This window comes from Aotus nancymaae, unplaced genomic scaffold (genome assembly GCF_030222135.1).
Source record: "Aotus nancymaae isolate 86718 unplaced genomic scaffold, 86718_ANA_hifiasm-v0.15.2.pri h1tg000067l, whole genome shotgun sequence".
Classification (NCBI taxonomy): domain Eukaryota; kingdom Metazoa; phylum Chordata; class Mammalia; order Primates; family Aotidae; genus Aotus; species Aotus nancymaae.
This window is the reverse complement of record NW_026988482.1, coordinates 23,832,474-23,858,311: the sequence shown is the minus strand read 5'-3', so window position 1 is coordinate 23,858,311 and position 25,838 is coordinate 23,832,474. Positions and strand designations below refer to the sequence as shown.

General features: G+C 45.6%; 1 protein-coding gene across 5 annotated transcripts in view; it reads right to left on the bottom strand.

Annotated features, from left to right (window-relative positions):
- Positions 1-8,948: 8,948 nt before the first annotated feature.
- The window catches only part of ARIH2 (ariadne RBR E3 ubiquitin protein ligase 2), a 65,084-nt gene continuing 48,194 nt past the window's right edge, over positions 8,949-25,838 (bottom strand). For all 5 annotated transcript variants that reach the window (XM_012467680.3, XM_012467678.3, XM_064367064.1 and 2 more), the window contains 10 exons: positions 25,400-25,521; positions 23,108-23,217; positions 18,714-18,831; positions 17,661-17,711; positions 17,549-17,570; positions 13,960-14,111; positions 12,814-12,957; positions 11,544-11,612; positions 9,653-9,736; positions 8,949-9,430 (listed from right to left, as the gene is read on the bottom strand). In XM_012467680.3, coding sequence (XP_012323103.1) covers positions 9,359-9,430; positions 9,653-9,736; positions 11,544-11,612; positions 12,814-12,957; positions 13,960-14,111; positions 17,549-17,570; positions 17,661-17,711; positions 18,714-18,831; positions 23,108-23,217; positions 25,400-25,521 — 944 coding nt within the window. In that variant the 3' untranslated portion in view covers positions 8,949-9,358. The remainder of the gene's footprint in view (positions 9,431-9,652; positions 9,737-11,543; positions 11,613-12,813; positions 12,958-13,959; positions 14,112-17,548; positions 17,571-17,660; positions 17,712-18,713; positions 18,832-23,107; positions 23,218-25,399; positions 25,522-25,838) is intronic.

Here is a 25,838-nt window from a genome sequence, read left to right as displayed (position 1 = left end):
GCCGAGGTGGGTGGATCACCTGAGGTCAGGAGTTCAAGGCCAGCCTGGCCATCATGGTGAAACCCCATCTTTTAAAAAAATAATAATAAAATTAATGCAGTAAATTGCTAAGTAGCATCACCAAAATTCCTTTAAGAAAAGAGCAATTCAAAGCACTATTGCACTTCTCAATACCTAATACTTTGTTTGCTATTGGATCAGGTAAATAAGAAAAAAACTACAGTCTAATAGAGACCACATAATTCAGTAACCCAATCTAAGTTTACTACCAGTCAAAAAAGCTGAAATTAAAGCTGTGATATTAGCATTAAAAAACTTTTTCTGCTCAGCCCATAAATATAGTAAGTAACTTGGCTTGCTCAATTTATTTGCAACAAAATCTTAAAACAGCTTTATTAAGTCTAATCTCAAGCCCACAGCTCACTGCCTGGGCCATTAGCTTATGGTGATAAGCAAGCAAAATTACAAGTAATAACAACACTACTTAACCAAGACAGACAAAAACAGAAAAATTAAAGAGAAAAACAGAAATATTAAGAAAGCTATAAAATTATACCCTTAGTAAAAAAGGTTATAAAACAAAGTTTAGCATGTCTAAGTTTGTCAGTGAAAGTTGTAAAAATGATATAAAAGAAAATTTATGCAAGTAGGTTGTATAAATTTTGTTTTGAAGGTCTAAACAAGTTTTAAAATAATTGTAAAAAAATTGTGTGTGTAAACATATTGGTTAAAAGTTAAAAGTATCATCTAGTGTTCTGTAAACTACACATTAAAGCACACAGGTTTTTCTTAAAACACTAACCTGCTCTTTTACAAAGATTATAAAAGTCTCTTACATGTTACTGTTCATATTTTTTCTCATTTCATTTGGGCTATATGCCAAACTGAAGAAAGCACAGCTCATGTTAAAAACCATCTGTTATCTTGCTTTGCTATTATGGGCATTCCACAAAAAATTAAAACAGACAATGGCCCTGAATACAGCAGCAAATCTTTCCAAAAGTTTCTGTTACAATAAAAAATTAGTCATACTACTGAAATTCCTTATAATTCACAAGAACAAGCTATTGTTAAAAAAGCAAATAGAACATAAAAAATATTTACAAAAAAAAAGGAGGAGGGGGACAGGGAATATAAAACTCCATAAATGCAATTTAACTTAGCATTACTAACTTAAAAATTTTATAAGGTTGCCAAGGTGACAACAAATAACAGCGGCTAAACAATACCTGAATAAACAATCCAAAGAAAAGAATTTAGGGCAATTAATCTGGTGGCAAGACCCATTAACAAAAAGTTGGGAAAAAAGACAATACAGTAACATGAGGGGAGAGGATTTGTTTGTCTCTCTTCAAGTCCAAATCAATAATCAGTGTGGGAACCATCAAACATTGAAAGCTTTATCATGAGCTGAGGTTATCACCATTACAGTGAGTACTCCTGAAGCTGGGGCAAAAGTAAAAGAAAATTTTACATAATGGGCATATATTTCTTTCCTTCCTTTATTGACATATAATTTCTGGTCTTAGTATTTTTTATATAATTCAGGAAGTAAAACAACTATATTTTGCCCCCCAAAACCTAAATGCAGACAAAATAAAGAGTGGTCCTCAAAGTTAAAAATATTAATTTGGAAAAATTGTGTTTTGGAAGAGACTTAAGGTGCAGCACAATAATTCCCATGGAATTGTTATTAATTGGTCCCCTAAGGGGATATTTAGCATTAATTGCACCAGTCAGCCCTCTTGTCGTGGCACAAAATTATTTAAATGGTATACAAAAAGTAATAACAGTTTCAAGTTAATACACACTAAAACAAATGTCCCTATCATTTGGAGAAATGGAGGCAAGGTAAAACCACAACCAAAAATAATTTGGCCAAAATTGGAAATTAAACAAAAAGCTTTGGAAATTAATGGCCCTAAAACGAATAAAAGTCTGAAAAAAATTATACAAAATTCAGTTACAATCATTATTACTCATTAAAACTTGTAATAAAACTCTTTGGAGTCAGAGCTGTGTTAAACCTCCTTATCTTTTAGCAGTGAGAAGGTTACAAATCAATTTTCTTAACTCCAAGGTAACATTATCAAAATTGTAAATTGTTTTCTTCGATTAATGCTTCTGAACATCATTGGGAGATGATTAAGCGCCATCTACTGGGCAAAGAGAATAATTTAACTCTGGATATTGCTAAATTAAAGAAGCAAATTTTTGAAGCATCCCAGGCTCATCTTACCCTGAAGCTAATATTCTTGCTGGGGCCGCTGAATATACTTGCCTGAAGCAAATATTCTTGCTGGGGCCGCTGATGGCCTCTCCAATATCAATCCTTTAAAATGAATCAAAACTATTGAAAAACAACCATTGCAAATTTTGCTTTCATTTGTGTCTGTTTATGCTGTTGGTTCTTAGTCTATGGATGTTGGAGCCAACTTCGGAGAGAGACCCAACACCACAAATAAACAATAATAGCAATGGTGGTTTTAAAAAATAAAAAAGGGGGAAATGTTGGGGGAAGCAGCAATGGAGGAGGGGTTTACAGTGTGCCTACTTAAACTGGTTATAAGTAATGTATAAAAAGGCCGGGCGCGGTGGCTCACGCCTATAATCTCAGCACTTTGGGAGGCCGAGGCGGGTGGATCACCAGGTCAAGAGATCGAGACCATCCTGGTCAACACGGTGAAACCCCGTCTCTACTAAAAATACAAAAAAATTAGCTGGGCGTGGTGGCGCAGGCCTGTAGTCCCAGCTACTTGGGAGGCTGAGGCAGGAGAATTGCTTGAACCCAGGAGGCGGAGGTTGCAGTGAGCCGAGATCACGCCATTGCACTCCAGCCTGGGTAACAAGAGTGAAACTCCGTCTCAAAAAAAAAAAAAAAAAAAAAAAAAAAAAAAAAAAAGTAATGTATAAAAGATATCAGGAACAATAAACTGCGGAAGGCCGTGGAGGCCTCTGGGGAGGAAGGCCTCTCTATGCCAGCACGTTCCCAGGTGCAGAGTTTCCTAAACTCTGATATTCTAAACATAGTGCCCAAGGACATAACACTCCCTTGAAGCACTGGAATGTAACCAGACATGTAGGCTCCTTGCTAAGCCCGCTCCCACCAGCTGCATTGTCTATTGATAAGCATATGCTTTTAGCTTGTGAGAAACTCACATAAACCGCCACTGCTATCAATTTTATGTTTGATGCACAGCCTCCCTTCACCGATTCACCCTGCCACCTGCACTACAGATAAAAGTGATTGTGTTCAATAAATATTGTGGAAACCACAGTTCAGGGCCTTCACTGCTTCCAGTACAAAGTGATGGTCCCCTTTCATTCTTAATGTCTTCTTCTCATTCCTTTGTCGCCACCGAACTCGGGGTACCCACAGGTGGGGTGTGGGGCTGGTTCTCTACATGTCCTCCAGGCTGGAGTGCAGTGGTGTGCTCTTGGCTCACTGCAAACTCCGCCTGCTGGGTTCAAGCAATTCTCCTGCCTCAGCCTCTGGAGTAGCTGGGATTACAGGCACGTGCCACCACGCCCAGCTAATCTGTGTATCCTTAGTAGCGACAGGGTTTCACCATGTGGGCCAGGCTGGTGTTGAACTCTTAAATCCTGTGATCCACCCGCCTCAGCCTCCCAAAGTGCTGGGATTAAATATAATAAATACCAAACCAACAGAACCACAATTTTACCAAGGCTCCCATGGTTTACTAGTACCTATGATTGAGGTTGCGACTATTTTCCTCTTGCCTTTAAAAAATAGAATTTGATCACCATAAAATCCCTGCTTAACCTATTTTCCTGAACTCCATTTATTTTATTTATTATTTATTTTTGAGACCGAATCTCGCTCTGTCATCCAGGCTGGAGTGCATTGGTGTGATCTCAAATCACTGCGATCTCAAATCACTGCAACCTCTGCCTCCCAGTTTCAAGTGACTCTCCTGTCTCAGCCTCCTTAGTAGCTGGGATTACAGGTGCCCGCCACCATGCCTGGCTAATTTTTGTATTTTTAGTAGAGATGGGTTTCACCATCTTGGCCAGGCTGGTCTTGAACTCCCAACCTTGTGATCCACCTCCCTCGGCCTCCCAAAGTGCTGGGATTACAGGAATAAGCCACCGTGCCAAGCCCCTGAACTCCATTCTTACACCTATCAATCACCTCAGTTAGGCCTACATTAAGCACAGGTACTCAGCTCACTGCCAGACAACAGAAAGCAAGCAGGTTTCAGAGCTGCTCCACCTGCTGTCAGCTGTGGGACTTACATAACCACTTCATAAACCAGAATTTCTGTCCTTTAAAATGCCTGGCCCTTTTGATGTCATAGCAGTATACACTACCAAATCCAGGCCTTGTATTGACCTGTGTTCTTTTTTTGTTTCTTTGAGATGGAGTTTTGCTCTGTCGCACTAAGGTTGGAGTGCTGTGGCACTCAGCTCACCACAACCTCCTCCTTCTGGGTTCAAGTGATTTTCCTGCCTTAGCCTCCCAAGTAGCTCACAGGTGCCCACCACCACGCCCAGCTAATTTTTTCTATTTTTTAGAAACAGGGGTTTCACCATGTTGGTCAGGCTGATCTCGAACTCCTGACCTCAGGTGATCTGCCTGCCCTGGCCTCCCAAAATGCTGGGATTACAGGTGTGAGCCACTGCACCCGGCTGTACTGATGTGTGTGTGTGTGTTTTTTTTTTTTTTTTTTTTGAGACATAGTCTTTTTTTTTTGAGACGGAGTTTCGCTCTTGTTACCCAGGCTGGAGTGCAATGGCGCGATCTCGGCTCACCGCAACCTCCGCCTCCTGGGTTCAGGCAATTCTCCTGCCTCAGCCTCCTGAGTAGCTGGGATTACAGGCATGCGCCACCATGCCCAGCTAATTTTTTGTATTAGTAGAGACGGGGTTTCACCATGTTGACCAGGATGGTCTCGATCTCTTGACCTCGTGATCCACCCGCCTCGGCCTCCCAAAGTGCTGGGATTACAGGCTTGAGCCACCGCGCCTGGCCTAAGACATAGTCTTGCTCTGTCACATCAGGCTGGAGTGCAGTAGCGCAATCTCGGCTTACTGCAACCTCGGTCTCCTGGGTTCAAGCAATTCTTCTGGCTCAGCCTCCTAAGTAGCTGGGAACACAGGCGCATGCCACCATGCCCAGCTAATTTTTGTATTTTTAGTAGAGAGAGGTTTTCACCATGTTGGCCAGGATGTTCTCGATCTCTTGACCTCGTGATCCGCCCACCTCGGCCTCCCAAAGTGCTGAGATTACAGGTGTGAGCCCCTGCGTCCGGCCTAGTTTTTGTTTTTTAAGACAGGGTCTTGCTCTGTCACCCAGGCTGGAGTGCAGTGGTGTGATCACGGCTTACTGCAGCACCTACCCACCAGGCCCAAGCAATCCTCTTACCTCAGCCTCCCAAGTAGCTGGGACTACAGGTGTCTACCACCATGCCCAGCATTTTTTTTTTTTTTTTTTTTCCTGTAGAAACAGGTCTCCCTATGTTGTCCAGGCTGGCCATGAACTCCTGGGGTTCAAGCAGTTCTCCTGTCTCAGCCTCCCGAAATGCTGGGATTACAGGCGTGAGTCACCATGCTGGGTCCCTAGCTCTCATTTTAAGTGGCTGTGTCATGTGGATGATGACAGCACCTACCTCAAGGTGTTGCTGTGAGGACTAAATGTGTATGTTCTCAGTTAACATTAGTGTGATTATCTTGTGAGGACAGAAGCTGGTTCCGCTTCTACCCCTTTCTATCCCGCTCATTGGTGGCTGGGTCCTCAGTGCCCCAAACAGAGCCTGTTATACAGAAGATGCTCAGGTACTTACTGTGTGAACCCCTGGGGACTACGTGGAAACTCTCTTGACTTCGCTAGAAGGTGCTATCTCCTTGTCTCTTAAGGCCATAGCATCCTGCCCACTGATCTGCAGGAGTGGTCTTGTGCATGGGTGATCCTTTGCTCCTGGCCTTGCTGCTCCAGTAAAAACATTCACTAGTGGGCTGGACACGATGGCTCATGCTTGTAATCCCAGCACTTCGGGCGGGAAGATAGCATGAATTCAGGAGTTCGAGACCAGTCTGGACAACATGGCAAGACCCTGTCTCTACAAAAAAATACAAACATTAAGTGAGTATGGTGGCATACACTGGTCCCAGCTACTCAGAAGGCTGAAGCGTAATGATCGCTTGAGCCCAAGAGTGGAGGCTGCAGAGAGCAGAGATAATGCCACTGTACTCCAGTCTGTGTGACAGAGTGAGACTGTCAAAACAAAACAAAAAACACTCACTAGTGACCAATTCCTTCTGTGTCCCCATGGACTGGAGGCTCCTGGAAGGTAAAGCACAAGCATCACTTGCATACTACTGCATGCCCAGGTGCCAAGCATGGGGGTTGGCACACCTGAGGTCCAGAGGAAGAGCTGCGGAGTTCAGACTGGCAATGTATGAGGCCTCTTCTGGCCACAGATACCTTGTGCATGCTGCCGACAGCTATGGAGCCTCCACTTTACCCTCGAGCTACCTAACACTGACATTGCTGTCACTCCTGACACCACAAATGTGGTCCCCTTAATCAAACCCCATTTCCTGTCCTTCACTCTTGAGATTATACTCCACACTTCAGTTTCTATCCCAAGTTGTCTCTTCATAAGCCTTAGGGCTCCCATGAAGCTAGAGTTTGTCCTGCCATACTCCACAGCCCTATACTCCCATGTCTGCTTTAGAGAGGCCCAGAGGTCTCAGAATGGGGGGTTTGGGACATTTATATCAGTACCCTACTACAACCCTGGGATCTGTTTGTGTTGGGGAATGATTCAGCCTGTACACAGGGAGGGAGACAAGAACTGAAAACTGCCAGGATTTTCTACTTCCTTCCACTGGGATTGCTTACAGGTGCCTTCCCCACTGACAGCCAGAAAGGGAAAATAGAGCCGAGTTTGGCCAGTGGGGCCTCCACAGCCCTCTGGAAGGGGCTGACTGATAGGAAGGTACTCCTCTGGTGTTCACTGGCCAGACCCCTGTGGGCTCAGAAGACTACCTAGACCCCCATGAAGAAAGACTCTAGACACATTTTTATAATCAGAAACTTACAGTTTATTGTGAATAAACCACTCAACTTTGAGCAGATGACATTGCCTCAATTAACTTTTTCTTTGAAGAAAAACAAAGAGATATGGTAAATTCATGAAAATACTGCGTCCTTTCTCTTCTGCCCTTGGTAGGGCAGAAAAATTCTGCCTGACCTTTCCCATCTTCCTGATGATGTTAACAAACGACAGCCACTGGGGGCACAGGAGGCGGCTCTACAGAGGCCAAGAGCTACAGGCTACAGTCTGAACACAGAAAACCCTGCAGCTCCAGCATCCAGGGCCGCAGCTCCAGCATCCAGGGCCACAGCTGCACACAAGTGCAGAATCCGGTAGCCCTGCAGCCCAGACAATGCCCAGGGCGTGATTCAGGGTGCAGAGCTGCAACTCAGATCCTGTGCCATGGTGGTATCACAGGAAGGACTTGATGGAGAGGTAAAGGCTCCAGACGCCAGGATATTTATTCCTTGTGCCAACATAGCATTCATACCTGACCTCCAGGTCCTGCAGCAGGTCCTCTCCTCATTCACAGCTCCCCACTGTTCCATTCTGGGTTCATTTGCTATACTCCTAATTTGTTCTCCCAATCCACCCCACAGTCCTTTCCTTGCTGGGAAACACAGGAAGAGACAAAACCTGAGGAGGGAGAAACGGAACTTCCAACTAGCCATGGACCTCATGATTCCAAGAATTACAGCTATCATTTGTCTTCAAGAATGGCTCTGTTTTATAGCTCACATGGTACCTGGGAAATTGCTGACTTGCAGGTGAAATGTGATATGAATATATGTGATATGAATATCAAATAATTTCTATCACAATATTCACAGATCTCTGTATCAGTTCTCCCTGGAGGTCAAGCAGGCCTGGGAGAGTACAGACTGCTCTGCCTGGCCTAGAGTGGAAGCACTGAACAAAGCCACAAAAACCTCAGAGATTACAGATCTAACTTTTCAAAGGCCCCCCAGGACCAGATTCAGGATAGGTAGGACACCAGGTAAACTACCTGCTCCCTTGCACTTGACTGTGCAAAAGCTGGTCTGTTCCTCTGACCAGACCCTCCTAGTATAGGATCTGGGACCACAAACCAAGGAGTCCCGTGGCCTTGGACTCCCAGACCCCAGGATGGATGGTACCCTCTGACAGCTGGAACCAGGCAAGGGGGTAATACACCTCAGCCTCAGAGCAGCCTCTGGACACACTCTAGGTAACATGAAAATAACTTGTGCAAACCTGGCCCCCATGTCAGGAAGGCCAGTGCCCTAAGGAGGGCTATGCTGAATTCTGACCTTGATGTTTGCCAGAGGAGAATGCAGCAAGACAGTGTCAGGTATGGCCAAGTGTGACCCTGCTCAGAGCTATACCACTTGAATACTGGCACAAAAGAAAGGACCAAAGTAAAGCAAATTTATCTGGGAGGAACAATTCCCTTCAAAAGTAGATCCCTATCTTCAGGAGACAAAAGGAAAACACTGTGCTGAACCTATGTCCCCTAGTTTGGAGGGCCACAGGCCCACCCCCATTCTGCTGTGGGCTCTAGCCCCAGTAGCCAGATCCCGGTAAACCTCAGTTTCAAGAATAAACGTGAGCCACAGACATGCAGCACCACCAGAGACAACAACACCCCACAGCAAGAAGACCATGTTCTGGACCATCTCCATACTGCCATGGTAAGGCAAAAGACATGCTGTGACTCCTTGTGCTCCGTGCCCATTGCACAGGCCAGTTCAATTCCCTACCATCTGCCACCCATGCTCTTCCCTTGGGACTCCAACTCCGGCCAAACAAATATGAATATGGAAACAAGAGGCCCAGGGCCCTCTTGTAGTAGACATTTTGAGGTGGGTAGGCAGCATATGTTACATTCTAAGTAAAACAGCTAGAGGGTAAAACACTCCAACGCCAATTTATTTTCAGAAAGGGCTCTGTGTTATCCTATAGTTTGCCTTTTTTTTTCCTTTGTATAATTGTACAACCTTTGAAAGTTACATAAGTTGTAATGATCTAATACTAATAATAGCCATTCAGAAAACACTTTCCCTCCCTCCCAACAACCATCCAGGGGGAAATAAAAGTCCTGAAAAGAGGCCAGTTCAACATGGCCTCTACCATGGTAGAAACAAAAAGTGAAAAGAGAAAAAAAAAGAAATCGACTAAGAGGTGTTGCCAGTGTCTCTCAGGAGTGGGGCCCTGGCTGTCGCCTGGGGTCATGAAAGGCAGAGCCTGCAGCATGCAGTACAGCAGCTGGGAGACCTTGCAGCCACATCTTCCTCACCCCAGCACATCCACATCCCAACTTAGGTGTCATGGAAATCCTTTAGCAGGGTTCTCCTCCGCTGCTCCGCTATATGCATCTGGTTCTCCAAGTCCTGCATCACAGAAACAAGGTGTCTGCTTGCACGGCCCAGGCCTGGGAGCAAGAAGTAGACAAAGCCACAAACACCCTCCAGGGCCTCCAAGGAGTCAAAAGCACTGCCCTTCCCATTCTTAGTAGCAGCTTCCAGTGCACAAACCAACAACCCTGTCACCTATTAGCATGCCAGTCCTTCTTTACCTGCAATATAGAATCCAAGAGGACAGTAGGCACTTACCCCTCTGTCATAGCTGTCTGCACGCTCCACTTTCCATGAGAGGTTTTCAATCTCAGCCTCCAGCTGAGCCTGCTGGTATTCAAACTGTATAGGCAAAGCAGGAGGGTCAAAAGGTGAGTGGGCTACTGCTGGGGCAGGGCCTGTAGATCAGGGTGGGAGAGGTGGGGCACACGTAGCACCTCAGGCTCACAGGAACTACAGACAATCCTTACAGTATCCTCAAAAAGTGCTGTTGTTGCATGTTCCCAGAGCCAGAATCCAAACAAAAGGCTATCCAAACAGCAAGGCCACACTCACCCTTCACCCGCAAAAGGTCAACTCTATCCTCCACACTCCCAAAGGAAGGGGAAAAATTTAAGCCACTAAAGAGAATGCTCCCAATATGAAAGGGAACAGATGCTGTAAAAAATAAGTCAAATGAATATTCTCAGATACTATCACTTCATTTTTTTTCTTCTGCAAATCAAGAGCCTTAAAAATATTCAAACTTAAATACTTAGTAATTATATATCTAAGAAGATACAGCTTTATGCACAAAAATGTTTCTGAATATCCCATTTACAGCAAAAAAAAGAAAAAATAAATGTCCCAAGTGATGGTACAACCAAGTAATAGCACATTTATGCAAACATTAACAAAATGGTATTTACCAGACAGGTAAGTCATGACAGCTATAACAATCAACTGTTACAAAAATAAAATGTTGCTGGGCGCGGGGGCTCATGCCTGTAATACCAGCACTTTGGGAGGCTAAGGCGGGAGGATCACGAGGTCAAGAGTTCAAGACCAGCCTGACCAGCATGGTGAAACCCCGTCTCTACTAAAAATAAAAAAAATAGTGGGGTGTGGTGGTGCATGCCTGTAATCCCAGATACTCGGGAGGCTGAGGCAGGAGAATCACTTGAACCCGGGAGGCAGAGGTTGCAGTGAGCCAAAATCACATCATTGCACTCCAGCCTGAGCAACAAGAGCGAAACTCTGTCTCAAAAAAAAAAAAAGTTTTACATAACCTTGATTATATACACAATATATATATACAATATTAATTTTTTTTTTAATTTTAAGAGACAGGGTCTCACTATGTTGCCTAGGCTGGAGTGCAGTGGCTATTCAAAGGCGCGATCCCACTACTGATCAGCAAGGGAGTTCTGACCTGCTCCTTTTCCGACCTGGGCCGGTTCACCACTCCTTAGGCAACCTGGTGGTCCCCCGCTCCCGGGAGGTCACCATATTGATGCCGAACTTAGTGTGGACACCCGATCAGCATAGCGCACTACAGCCCAGAACTCCTGGACTCAAGAGATCCTCCAGCCTCAGCCTCCCGCTATTGCTGGGACTACAGACACATGCCACCACGCCTGGCACACAATATTAATTTTAAACGGCTGGAAAATGCTGACAGTGGTAACTTCTTTCTGGACAATGTAAATGCTTCTCTGTTTTCCAGGATTTAAACAAAAATGTGAATTACTAGTTTATTAACATTTATTATTGTTAACAATAAATTCATATCCAAATTCAATTCTAAAATGAAGAATTAAACAAGGTATAAAACAAATAGTCAAATATATCTTAAGAACATGCACTAAATATCCCTCCCAAGCATGGGCACCGGCCTCCCACATGGCCAGAGACCTTTTTAGCCAATCGCCCTTTAAATATAGTTGTTCAGAGGATTAGGTGCATGTGCCTTATATTACGCAAAACAACAGCACCTTAGATCTATTTTGGGAGTGCCCAGAGTAGAAGTGGAATTTTGCAATTAAACAGTGTTATTTTAAATTTGCCTTCCTAATGACCAGGGTCTGGTCTTCACTGTCCTGCAAAGTGCTGGTAAAGAAGGGCACCTTTGAGGCTAATAGGACAGAGGAGAAAAATTGCTTTGCCTTACCAGCTTCTTCCTGGGTCCAGACTCCATGTAATATGCATATGGGTAGGTGTATTGCAGGGTGTATCGACACTGCAACAGGAGAGAAGAGAAGGGACCTGTGTCTGTGATTCTAAGCTACCTGCATCTCAGGTGGCTCTTACAATTCCTACCCCCAGCATGCAAATTAGCCTAGCTCTATAGGTATGGGCCTGAAATAAATGATACTAAGCCAAATAGAGGATGAATTGGGAAAAGACATGGGGAAAAAACAAAAAACAATGGTCACAGAACACCCAGACTTCCTTTTACAAACCGATTAATTACCAGCAGCTGCCTCAATCAGAGTCCACACATCTGTCTCAATGCTTACCCAAAGACAATCTCTTCTTTTTTTTTTTTTTTTAAACAGTCTTGCTCTGTTGCCCAGGCTGGAGTGCAGTGGTGCAATCCCCACTCACTGCAACTCTGCCTCCCAGACTCAAGTGATCCTCCCACCTCACCCTTCCAAGTAGCTGGGACTACAGGTGTGCATTACCACACCAGGCTAATTTTTGTATTTTTTTTGTAGAGACGGTGTTTTCTCATGTTGCCCAGGCTGGTCTCAAACTCCTGGGCTCAAGCAATCCACCTGCCTTGGCCTTCCAAAGTGCTGGGATCACAGGCACCCTGCCCAATCTTTTTTTTTGAGACAGAGTCTTGCTCTGTTGCCCAGGCTGGAGTGTAATGGCATGATCTTGGCTCACTGCAGCCTCTGCCTTCCAGGTTCAAGGGATTCTTGTGCCTCAGCCTCCCAAATAGCTGGGACTACAGGCATGTGCCACCACACCCAGCTAATTTTTGTATTTTTAGTAGAGATGGGGTTTCACCATGTTGGCCAGGCTGGTCTCAAACTCCTGACCTCAAGTGATCCACCCTAACCTCAACTGATCCGCCCGCCTCAGCCTCCCAAAGTGCTGGGATTACAGGTGTGAGCCACCATGCCCAACCCTTCAGACAATCTTTTATTTTCCTTTGGAGTGATGCATACACAGGACAAAGAAGAAGTAAAGGGCTCCAGTTTTCCCTGCAGGCAGAGGCAATGCAACACTCTTAGAAATCCCTCGGACATCCAGCAGAGAACTGGGTCCTTGATGGGCACAGCAAATGAAGATGTGGATCCACAAGCAGAAGTATGGAAGGCCGCACAGGGTGCTAAAATACCCTCTCCCAACAGGGCTTCCCACCTTCAGAGGTCTGTGCCTGATGGGGCCAGGCACTGGACCAGGGATAGGATGAGTGAAGTGGTAGATACCTTGGCCAAGAGCTTGGCAGCATTCTGTAGGTACTGCCAGTCGATCCATGTCCCCAGATTGTTCATGACCCTCTCCTGAATCTTCTCGTGAATCCGCTGGTATGTCTGTGCCTCTAGCTGCAAGCTTTTGTTGTGGTTTTCCCACTAGAGGGCACAGAAGGAAGGAGAAAACCACAGGAGTCCCACGAAGGTGCAGAGGTCTACACGGGAGTTGAGGATAGACACCTTGCTGGCAGGACATGGCCACAGACTCCTCTAACTTATGGAGAATGAGTGCAGGAGCGGGTCTTCTTCAGCCATCCTTCTAACCTGTCCAGAGCAGCTGTAGGCCTGCCAGATCACACTACCCTTCTGAGGCAATGGGACTCCAGCCCTGAGGACTATGCAAAGCTAGGCCCCTGATGGTCTACTGTGCTCTTTGGGCTTCTGAAGGGCTCCTTCAGAAAGGAGAAACTGCTTTCCAAATCTGACTACTAAGATGATACTATGGGAACAGATTGTGAGGACAAAAAGAAAAAAATGAATAAAAATTTAAAACGTAGAAAAAAGAAAAAAAAATGGCACTAGATGGAAAAGACTGTCTGATGGCCCTTCACTGTCCTTCAACCAATCATTTGGCTGGGCGCAGTGGCTCATGCCTGTAATCCCAGCACTTTGTGAAGCCGAGGCAGGCAGATCACAAGGTCAGGAGTTCAAGACCAGCCTGGCCAATATGGTGAAACCCCGTCTCTGTTAAAAATTACAAAAATTAGCCAGGCATGGTGGCAGGCGCCTGTACTTCTAGCTACTCAGGAGGCTGAGGCAGGAGAATCACTTGAACCCGGGGGGAGGGAGGTTGCAGTGAGCCAAGATCATGCCACTGCACTCTGGCCTGGGCAACAGAGCGAGATTCCGTCTCAAAAAAAAAATAATAATCCATCATTCAACCAAGGTCAGTACCAGGTCCTTCCCTGTTGGCTGGGGATACCCTGTAGAGCTTGAAAGGCAAATCTATACAGACAGCACCCAGGGATACTGCAGGAGCTTCATTCACTGACTTCTATGTGTACAGGCTGGCTCTGGCTACCAGTCCATGGGAATCCCACCCCAACAGGCCAAGTGGAAGAAGCCAATCCTGCAGGGGAAGGTACAGAAGAGGACACCTACCCTCTCAAAGTAGAATAAGTACTTCTTGAGGGCTTCCCTTGCCTGGGCTTGTTGGCTCTGGTTCACAATGTCAGGATTCTCCTTGTAACGACTGCACTCATAGTATTCACTGCCATGAGTCTTCCAATCTCCTAGACACATCCAGCAGAAGTCTGTGCAGAACAGAGAAAAGTCATTTACATCCACAAGACAACTCCACTTTCCTCCACAGGCAAAGTGAGACAGACAGACCCAGTTCCAAAGTGGTCACCTGAAAAGAACTTTGCAAGGGTGCCTCTTTCCAGAAGGAATGTGCACCTCTCATCCCTGTCACATCCTACTGTCCTTGTAGCCTATACTTGCTGATATAAACAATAGCCTATGGATAATTTCTTTCTTTTTTTTTTTTGAGACGGAGTCTCGCTCTGTTGCTAGGCTAGAGTGCGATGGCGCAATCTCAGCTCACTGCAACCTCTTACTCCCTGGTTCAAGCGATCCTCCAAATAGTGGGATTACAGGCACATGCCACCACGCCCAGCTAATTTTTGTATTTTTAGTAGAGACAGGGTTTCACCATGTTGGCCAGGTTGGTCTCGAACTCCTGACCTCATAATCTGCCCACCTAGACCTCCCAAAGTGCTGGGATTACAGGCGTGAGCCACTCCACGTGGCCACTTATGGATAATTTCTACTCCATCACCACATGTGCCATGTGCCTTATTAATCTAACACAGGCAGACGCTGACCGTACAGACTACTGGTCTGCTATGTCAATGCCACAATGAGAAGCAGGAACTCGTCCAATTGAGGACCACCTGACTGACTAAACATACATCATCAGTAAAAACTGACCTCCCGACTGCTTCCTACCATCACACTCGTCCTAGAAAGATTTCTGTATATGAAACTAATAATAAAGGCTTTTTCCCCTTTTTTTCTATTTTAAAGAACACATTTCCTATTCTTTTTGAGACGGAGTCTTACTCTGTCCCCTAGGCTGAAGTGCAGTGGTGCGATCTCAGCTCACTGCAACCTCCTCCCAGGTTCAAGCGATTCTCCTGCCTCAGCCTCCAGAGTAGCTGGGATTACAGGCGCCCGCCAACAAGCCTGGCTAATTTTTGTATTTTTAGTAGAGATGGGGTTTCACCATGTTGGCCAGGCTGGTCTCGAACTCCCAACATTCAGTGATCTGCCCATTTCTGCCTCCCAAAGTGCTGGGATTACACGTATGAAGAACACATTTCTTTTTTTTTTTTTTTTTTTTTTTTGAGACGGAGTTTCGCTCTTGTTACCCAGGCTGGAGTGCAATGGCGCGATCTCGGCTCACCGCAACCTCCGCCTCCTGGGTTCAGGCAATTCTCCTGCCTCAGCCTCCTGAGTAGCTGGGATTACAGGCACGCACCACTATGCCCAGCTAATTTTTTGTATATTTAGTAGAGACGGGGTTTCACCAGGTTGACCAGGATGGTCTCGATCTCTTGACCTCGTGATCCACCCGCCTCGGCCTCCCAAAGTGCTGGGATTACAGGCTTGAGCCACCGCGCCCGGCCAACACATTTCTATAAAACTGACAGCTATCCAACGGTTCATACTCAGAATTATTCTGCTTTGGTTGAGCGCAGTAGCTCATGCCTATAATCCCAGCACTCTGGGAAGCCAAGGCGGGTGGATTACCTGAGGTCAGGAGTTCAAGACCACTCTGGCCAACATGGTGAAACCCCCATCTCTACTTAAAAAAAAAAGTTAGCCAGTACAGTGGCACAATCTCAGCTCACTGTGACCTCTGCCTCCTGGGTTCAAGTGATTCTCATGAAATGGCAGTTAACTCTGAGTGTCAAGGGATATGGACACCCAGGGGGCTTCTTAGGCACTAGAAATGTAGTGGGTGCTGGGGTGTTTGTCATTATTCTTTAAATTGTATGTGTCTTATGCATTGTTCTAAGTCCATGATACACTTCCCTCTCTGATATATACATAGAAAAAGAGAAAGAAAGAGTGTGGACCCACAGAAGAAATATGCCACTACCTATGGCCTATCTTCGTTTGGTACTGCAGAGTCAATGTTGCTAAGACCCTGCCATGACCACTCTGATTAAGAGGGGTCTTGGGGCTGGGCACGGTGGCACATGCCTGTAATCCAGCACTTTGGGAGTCCAAGGCAGGCAGATCACCTGAGATCATGAGTTTGAGACCAGCCTGGCCAACATGGTGAAACCCCATCTATACTAAGAGTACAAAAATCAGCCAGGCGTGGTGGTGGCGCCTATAATCACAGCTACTGGGGAGGCTGAGGGAGAACTGCTTGAACCCAGGAGATGGGTTCACACCACTGCACACCAGCCTGGGTGACGAGCAAAACTCCATCTTTAAAAAAAAAAAAAAAAAAAGGCCAGGCACGGTGGCTCATGCCTTTAATCCCAGCACTTTGGGAGGCCGAGGCAAGTGGATCACCTGAGGTCAGGAGTTTGAGACCAGCCTGGCCAACATGGTGAAACCCCCTCTCTAATAAAAATACAAAAAACTAGCCAGGCGTGGTGGGCACCCGTAATCCCAGCTACTCAGAAGGCTGAGGTGGGAAAATTGCTTGAACCTGGGAGGCAGAGGTTGCAGTGAGCCAAGATTACGCCACTGCACTCCAGACTGGGAGTGACAGACAGAGACTCTGTCTCAAAAGAAAAAAAGAAAAAAGAAAAGAGGGTTCCCAGGAATAGCATTTACACAGGCCCTTACAAAGAGAAACTCTCGGCCGGGCACAGTGGCTCACTCCTATAATCTCATAATCTCAGCACTTTGGGAGGCCAAGGCAGGTGGATCACCTGAGGTCAGGACTGGCCAACATGGCAAAACCCATCTCTACTAAAAATACAAAAATTAGCTGGGCGTGGTGGCACATGCCTGTAATCCCAGTTACTCAAGAGGCTGAGGCAAGAGAATCACTTGAACCCAGGAGACAGAGATTGTACCACTACACTCCCATCTGGGCAACAGAGAGAGAGACTCTGTCTCAATAAAAAAAAAAAAAAAATAGAAACTCTCAGGGGCTCCTGATGAGCATCAAAGCAGCTGTGTAGAAGACCTACTTGGACATATTTTCTATTTGAAGGGATTCTGTTTCTTCAGTTGACCTGGCAGGAAGGGATGCAAAACCAATTGGTTCTAGCTATGTAAACTACTCCTGATCCATAAAGGAGGTCTGAAACGCTAAATCAAAACCCCCTCTATAAACTTTGTAAAACAGTAAGGGAAAATCATTATTTTACTACCTCTGGTAAAGGTATCTCTAAGGTAGCACAGATAAGCCCCAAGCTACTTACCAGCCTTGGCAAAAAGAATGAAAGCAACACCCTGAAATCATCTTCTTGGATGCCTGAGGATCCTGAGGATTATCCCAAACTTGACTTCTGACTATATGTGTTAGCAAGATAGTAGTGGGGTTATAAGAGGGACCAAAAAATAAAATAAGCTACTTCATGCCAGTTATTGTGACCATAAGTGACTGAGGGTCTTCTATGTTTTGTCATTTCATGGCAGAAGTACTCACTTAAATAGTAACGAAGACCCAAGCACAAGAAAATGCCACTGGGCCTTACATACCAAGCTTGGAACTCACCGTGTTTACATTTGGAGCATTGCTGTCAGAGGGAAACAGAAGAGAACATGTTAAGGGCACACTGACCAAAGGCTCCATGTCACACATGCAAAGTGTACAGGCTTCTGCTTACCATATGATTGCAGCCTCCATTCTTCTCAATGCAGATGTTGCACTTGGGACACTGAGGAGACAGAAGGGTGCCATTAGGCTCGTACACCACTGGGCTGGTTTTAAGACAAATTACACAAAGCTCCTGGCACCTGTGCCCAGTCGCTCATCATGTGAGCACTTCTGGGGAGGAGCATCTCACTTAAATGTGGCAAGTTGCTGAGGCTAGAACAGCAATTCAAGGAAATGAGGTCAGCATATTTGGCTTTGAAACACTTCAAGCACCAGCTGAGCCCCACTAAGTCTTCCACCATCTGCCCCTGCCATGAAGCTGCTCAGATTAAGCACAGGCTGAATCAGCAGAAAGCCTGCCTACTTGAGAGGACTGCCAAGGAAGCACAGGAGCTGTCACGATGGATTCAGTCCTTGTCAGCTTGCCTGGACTGCTGCTTCGAGAAGAGGGCAAGGAATCCACATCTAAAGCTCCTCTCTCTCATTTGAGAGATGCCAGCAACCTGAGGCAGCAATGCAGACTAATCTGATTCTGTGATCCTGCACTGCCGTGAAGTAGACTATGTTTAATGATGTCGTTATCACAGCCGTGCTCGTGAGTGCGCTGACTTGACGAGTGACTGAAAAGGGTACAGCGGCCCCTAGAGCCCGCAGAGCCCGCAGGCCGTATTTTCCCATGGAAAACTTCAAAATGAGTATTGTGCAGGTCTGGGCTTGCATTACAGCCTTACTATGCACCAGGTGTGGCTATTAACCACCTCCTTCCCAAGGCTGTTAAAGGTTGGTAGGCATTCAATCATAATTAGCTCTCTTCTAATTACTTCCCCCTTTGGGTCAAACTTTCCTGGAATTTTGGCATTTCATAATTTTTAAAAATGCACCCAATGCATCTGATGATAAACTGCTAAAAGCTGCCAACTCTGCGTGAGGGTCCCCAACCCCTAGTCCTCAGGATGGGCCCTGGGGCTCTGAATATTCTGCTCTTAGATGGCAAATCTCCAAGGCAAGGCCCTGGACACCACTAAAGAGGGCAGATCCATGAGATGTAAAATATGGTCCTTACGTCTTTAGTGTGAGCACTAATGTAGTTGGCTGTTTCAGAGTCGTCGGCACACTTCGTGAGCCATTTCCGGATAGTGGCGCAGTCTGTGGGTGCATGATACATCTGACGACACTTGAAACTTAAAAATTGGAAAAGAAAAATATTCAAATATTCATTAAGTCAGGGTCCCATGTTTAAAATTTTCCTTTTATCCAAACCAACAAATCATGAATTAGAGTTTTTCTTTTTTTTGTTGTTTGAAACAGTCTCACTCCATTGCCAGGCTGGCGTATAGTGGCACGATCTCGGCTCACTGCAACCTCCGTCTCCTGGGTTCAAGTGATTCTCCTGCCTTAGCCTCCCAAGTAGCTAGGACTACAGGCGCGTGGCACCACACTCAACTAATTTTTTTATTTTCAGTAGAGATGGAGTTTCGCCATGTTGGCCAGGATGGTCTTGATCTCTTTTTTTTTTTTGAGATGGAGTTTCGCTATTGTTACCCAGGCTGGAGTGCAATGGCGCAATCTCGGCTCACCGCAACCTCTGCCTCCTGGGTTCAAGCAATTCTCCTGCCTCAGCCTCCCAAGTAGCTGGGACTACAGGCGTGCGCCACCATGCCCAGCTAATTTTTGTATTTTTTAGTAGAGACGGAGTTTCACCTTGTTGACGAGGATAGTCTCGATCTCTTGACCTCGTGATCCACCCGCCTCAGCCTCCCAAAGTGCTGGGATTATAGGCGTGAGCCACCGCACCCGGCCCTGGTCTTGATCTCTTGACCTAGTTAGTGATCTACCTGCCTTGGGCTCCCAAAGTGCTGGGATTGCAGGTGTGAGGCACCATGCCCGGCCTAGAGCTTTTCAAATAAAGTTCTCTCTCAAGGCCTATTGGACCTTTACTTACCTAGGATTATATTGAAATAGCTGCATGAATATCTTTTCATTTAAGCCCTTATAAGACATGCTCTAACATGCACAAATGAAATGTGTCTGTAGGCTGAGTGCAGTGGTTCATGCTTGTAATCCTAGCACTTTGGGAGGCCAAGGTGGGAGGACTGCTCGAGCCCAGGAGTTTGAAACCAGCCTGGGCAACATGATGAGACTCCATCTCTACAAAAAAATAAAAAATTATCCAGGTGTGGTGGTATGTGCCTGTAGTCCCAGCTACTAGAAAGTCTAGGGAAGGAGGATCACTTGAGCTCTGGAGGTCAAGGATGCAGTGGGCTATGTTCGTTATCATTCACTCCAGTGTGGGCAACTGAGAGAGACCCTGTCTCAAAAAGAACAAAAAAACATCTGTTGACCAGGTGCAGAAGTTCACACCTATAATCCCAGCACTTTGTGGGGCCAAAGTGGGAGGACTGCTTTAGACCAGGAGTTTGAGACCAACCTAGGGAAATAAGGAGACCTTGTCTCTACAATTTTTTTTTTTTTTGAGACGGAGTTTTGCTCTTGTCACCCAGGCTGGAGTGCAATGGCATGATCTCAGCTCACTGCAACCTCTGCTTTCCAAGTTCAAGTGATTTTCCTGCCTCAGCCTCCTGAGTAGCTGAGATTACAGGTGCCTGCCACCATGCCTGGCTATTTTTTGTATTTTTAGTAGAGACAGGCTTTCACCATGTTGGCCCGGCTAGTCTTGAACTCCTGACCTCAGGTGATCTGCCCACCTTGGCCTCCCAAAGTGCTGGGGTCACAGGCGTGAGCCACTGCACCTGGCCCCTACAACAAATTTTAAAAAAATCAGCTGGACACCTGTAGTTCCAGCTACTTGGGAGGCTAAGGCACGCTTCAGCCCAGGGGTTCGAGGCTGCAGTGAGCGATCATCACTTCACTGTACTCTAGCCTGGGCCACACAGGGAGACCGTGTCTCTTAAAAAATATATATGCTTCTGGCCAGGCGTGGTGGCTCACGCCTGTAATCCCAGCACTTTGGGAGCCCGAGGCGGGTGGATCATGAGGTCAAGACATCGAGACCATCCCGGCCAACATGATGAAACCCCATCTAAAAAATACAAAAATTAGCTGGGCATGGTGGTGTGTGCCTGTAGTCCCAGCTACTCGGGAGGCTGAGGCAGAACTGCTTGAACCCGGGAGGCAGGGGTTGCAGTGAGCCGAGATTGTGCCACTGCACTCCAGTCTGGCACCTAGTGACAGAACAAGACTCTGTCTCAAAAATAAATAAACAAATATATATATATATATATTTCTGTTTAAACATCTTGTGTATCAACCCCCAGGATGTCAAACACAGAGATATGACTCTCAAAGGGCATGGTGAGGTACTCTGAGAAGGATTCCTTAGTTCAGACCTAAGGCAGGACTGCGATCCACTTCTGGGAGTCTCATCTGATCTCCTAGCCAGACGTGCGCACAAGGATGCACAAATGCCAAAACCTGCAAAATCTGTAGGGTCATGATATATCTGATGACCCTGAAATTTAAAATAGAAAAGAAAGACACTCCAATATGTCGGGCTAGGCTTCCATATTTTCAATTTTTGTTTTGTGCACACCAACAGTACTTTGTGGCTAAAAAAGGCCCTCAGGCAGATACCCAGGGAAAGGAGTTCATAAAATGGGGCACAAGGATAAAGAACAACTACAAGGAGTCTCTCTGAATCTGCTGTAATCCTGGGGGCTGCCTAATTTAAAATGGAAAAAAAAAAAAAAAAAAAAAAAAACCACTACATTAGTGATTCTTTTTTTTTTTTTTTTTTTTTTTTTTTTGAGACGGAGTTTCCCTCTTGTTACCCAGGCTGGAATGCAATGGCGTGATCTCGGCTCACCGCAACCTCCGCCTCCTGGGTTCAGGCAATTCTCCTGCCTCAGCCTCCTGAGTAGCTGGGATTACAGACACACACCAGCAAGCCCAGCTAATGTTTTGTATTTTTAGTAGAGACGGGGTTTCACCATGTTGACCAGGATGGTCTCGATCTCTTGACCTCGTGATCCACCCGCCTCGGCCTCCCAAAGTGCTGGGATAACAGGCGTGAGCCACCGCGCCCGGCCCCATTAGTGATTCTTTTTTGTTTTGTTTTGTTTTTCTCTTTTATTTTATTTTATTTTATTTTTATTTTCCCATTAGTGATTCTTAACCTTTGGTGTCAATGTCTTGAAACGCAGGTATGTGCACACACACACATTACATCTTCCATGCAGTTTCTCTGAAGCCCCATCATGAATACTCCAGGTAGGTGTGATTAGGACAGATCTGGGCCTAAATTATAGCTCCACCATTTACTAGGTTTACCTCGCACCTTGACTTTTTCATAGAATATAAGGGTCATGGCTGAGCGCAGTGGCTCAGGCCTGTAATCCCAGCACTTTGGGAGGCTAAGGCAGGCAGATCATGAGGTCAGGAGTTCGAGACCAGCCTGGCCAACACAATGACACCCCTTCTCTACTAAAAATACAAAAATTAGCCAGGTGTGGTGACACGCGCCTGTAGTCCCAGCTACTCAGAAAGCTGAGGCAGGACAATCACTTGAATCTGGGAGGCAGAGGCTGTGGTGAGCAGAGACCACACCACTGCACTCCAGCCTGGGCAACAGGGCAATACTCCGTGTCAAAAAAAAAAAAAAAAAAAAAAAAATACTATAAGAAAAGTGATCAGGGGATAGTACCTGTCACCTGGTAAGCCTTCAACTTTAGTTATTCCCATGATATGTAATGAATGAAGTGAACCCTGAGTAGATGTAGAATATATTTATGACTTAGTTTTATAAAAAATTAGCCAAGAAGGCTGGGCACGGTGGCTCATGACTATAATCCCAGCATTTTGGGAGTCCGAGGCAGGCAGATCACGAGGTGACCACCTTGGTCAACATGGTGAAACCCTGTCTCTACTAAAAATAAAAAAATTAGCTGAGTGTGGTGGTGCTCGCCTGTAGTCCCAGCTACTCTGGAGGCTGAGGCAGGAGAACTGCTTGAACACGGGAGGTGGAGGTTGCAGTGAGCCGAGATTGCACCATTGCACTCCAGCATGGATGACAGAGTGAGATCCCGTCTCAAAATAAATAAATAAATTAATTAATAATAATAATAATTAGCCAAGAAAGACCAAGACAGAGAAAGATTAAAATGTTGAAGATTGTACCTTTCAAACACAGTAATATGTGATTAGCTATGCAGGTAGATACAACCTCATACAATCTCTGGGCCATGAGACTTAGTAGCATAAACCACAACACATTTTCCAAGAACCTATGTCACTTCCTTGTCTCCAGACTGAGCATGTGTTGAACACCTAGTGGAATATGAGATGCTGGGCACAAACCTACCCACTTGGAGCACAGCTGCTCTGTTGGCTCAGAGACCCTGCCTCTCCCAGTGCTGCACTCACATGGAGCAACAGCAGTGGTGCTTTGGAGGAGGATGGGGCATGAGCCCAGGACTGCTCAGCACTCACACTCACTCTTACCAGAAGACCTCGTTGCACCGATTGCACTGTACTCGGCGAGCTCTAGGCTCCTGTACCCGAATAACCATGGGGCAGTCTGCACCAGGGCACAGCTGGAGCTGGTAATGACTCTGTGAACAGACCAAGGGGAAACAATGAGGACACTCTTAATTGCTGTCTACAAATTAGAATGCCCTGAATATTCAAACATTTTCTGTTTTCCCAGCTGATGACTTCTATTAAGGGGCTATATAAATTCCGAAGGTATGTCATGAAGACCGAACATAAGCCAGATATTAAAGAGGAACTTTGAACATTTAGCTTAAACCAAGTAGCAACTCACTAGAATGATCTAAGGTGATATAGAACTGCACCAGGCATGGTGGCTCCTGCCTGTAGTCCTAGCTACTCAGGGGGCTGAGGTGGGGAGGATTGCTTGAGGCCTGGAATGTGAGGCTGCAATGAGCTGACTGCACCAATGCAATCAAGCCTGGATGACATAGAGAAATTCTATCTCTGAAAAAATTAAAAAATAACAAATAAATAAAAGAATATAGAATTGCATGCATGAGATCAAAGTGCATATGGACCAGGGCTGGAAAGAAACAGTCTTGTTAGCCGTGCATAAGGTATCTCTGAGGGCCGGATGCAGTGGCTCACACTTGTAATCCCAGCACTCTGGGAGGCCGAGGCAGGCGGATCACCTGAGGTCAGGAGTTCGAGACCAGCTTGGCCAACATAGTGAAACCCTGTCTCTACTAGAAAACATAAAAATTGCTGGTCCAAAGGTAGTGAGTTATCTCGATTGTTCACAGTCAGTTACAGATCGAACTCCTTGTTCTACTCTTGCCCCATTCTCACTACTGCACTTGACTAAAAAAAAATAATGAAAGAAAACATAAAAATTAGCTGGGTGTGGTGGTGTATGCCTCTAATCCCAGCTAGTCAGAAAGCTGAGGCTGAAGAATTGCTTGAATCTGGGAGATGAAGGTTGCAGTGAGCTGAGATCATGCCACTGCATTCTAGCCTGGGCGACAGAGTGAGATTCCATCTTTTTTCTTTTTTTTTGAGATTCCATCTTTAAAAAAAAAAAGGTATCTACCAAAGGCAGCAAGCAGCACAAAGAACAAGGCCTTCTGTTTATCTGCACGACAAGACCCAGACCATAAATTAATGTGATAAATTTAGGCAAAAAGACAAAGATGAAAGTTATGCTGCATCCAATGGATGACTTGAGCTCAGGAGTTCGAGAGTAGCCTGGGCAACATGGTGAATGAAATCCCCGTCTTTACAAAATATACAAAAATTAGCCAGGTTTGGTGGTGTGCGCCAGTAGTCCCAGCTACTCAGGAGGCTAAGGTGGGAGGACTGCTTGAGCCTGGGAGGTCAGAGGCTGCAGTGAGCCATATTAGGGCCTCTGCACTGCAGCCTGGGCGACAGAGTAAAACCCTGCCTCAAAAAAAAGAAAAAGAAAATTATAATGCATGGAATCAGCAAAACTAGGCAGATGGCCTAATAGAGGGAAAGGACTGCAAAAGTAACCATGCTGGAATCCTGGATAAGTTTTCAAATTACTCAAAAAGCAATATACCTCTCTGTTCAACCATATAGAAAACTGAATGTAACAGCAGTTCCTAAATATGCCTGACTTGTATTCACCCACTGACACATAATAGCTTCTTTAAGCAACTAAGTATAAGGTGGTCATGTCTGTCCATTCTGTGGAAGAGAAAATCAAAGCTCAGAGGTTAAAAAAAAAAATTTTTTTTTAAGGCTGGGTGTGGTGGCTAACGTCAGTGATCCAAGCACTTTGGGAGGCTGAGGCAGGCAGATCATGAGGTTGAGATTGAGATCATCCTGGTCAACATGGTGAAACTCCGTCTCTACTAAAAATACAAAAATCAGCTGGGCATGGTGGCACACACCTGTAGTTCTAGCTACTCAGGAGGCTGAGACAGGAGAATTGCTTGAACCCAGAAGGTGGAGATTGCAGTGAGCCGAGATCGTGCCACTGCACTCCAGCCTGGGGGACAGAGCGAGACTCTGTCTCAAAAAAAAAAAAAAAAAAAAAAAAAAAAAGTCAGTGGTCACATAGCAAGGAAGTATCCGAGTTTCACACAATGGTGTCTGACTCCAGGGCCTGTGCTCTTCACTATCACTCTAGTGGTTTTCAAACTTTTTTAAAGCCATAGAGCTCTTTCTTCAAACACCATCACTTAATGTCAGCCTAGTCTATAAAGTAAGTAACTGTGGTGACCATCTGATGGAAGGTAGGCCCAGGAAGAGAGAGGGCAGAACAAAGGCTGGCAATACCTCCACATAGTCCCTGAAGAGGTAGCGCCTGTATTTCTCTCTCAATTCTTCATTGGGAAGCAACGGAAACACAAAGTCCTCTGGTGTACGGAGCGGACAGTCCTGAGCCATACAAGAGACTCCTGTTGAATAAAAACAACCTGATGGACAACCATACTGCAGAAGACACAACTTGCCCACCCAGTTCAATCAACAAATCCAGATTCCATGTAAGAAACACTTTAAGCAACAGAATTTATTCAAAGAGAAGAGAGAAATTAGCATATTTTCACATGATGAAACTAAAATATTATCCCAAATTATATCACTAACAGCACCATTAAATAACAAAACCATTTTAAAAATCTTATAATCCCAGCCCTTTGGGAGGCCGAGGTGGGTGGATCACGAGGTCAGGAGTTTAAGACCAGCCTGGCCAACATAGTGAAATCCCATCTCT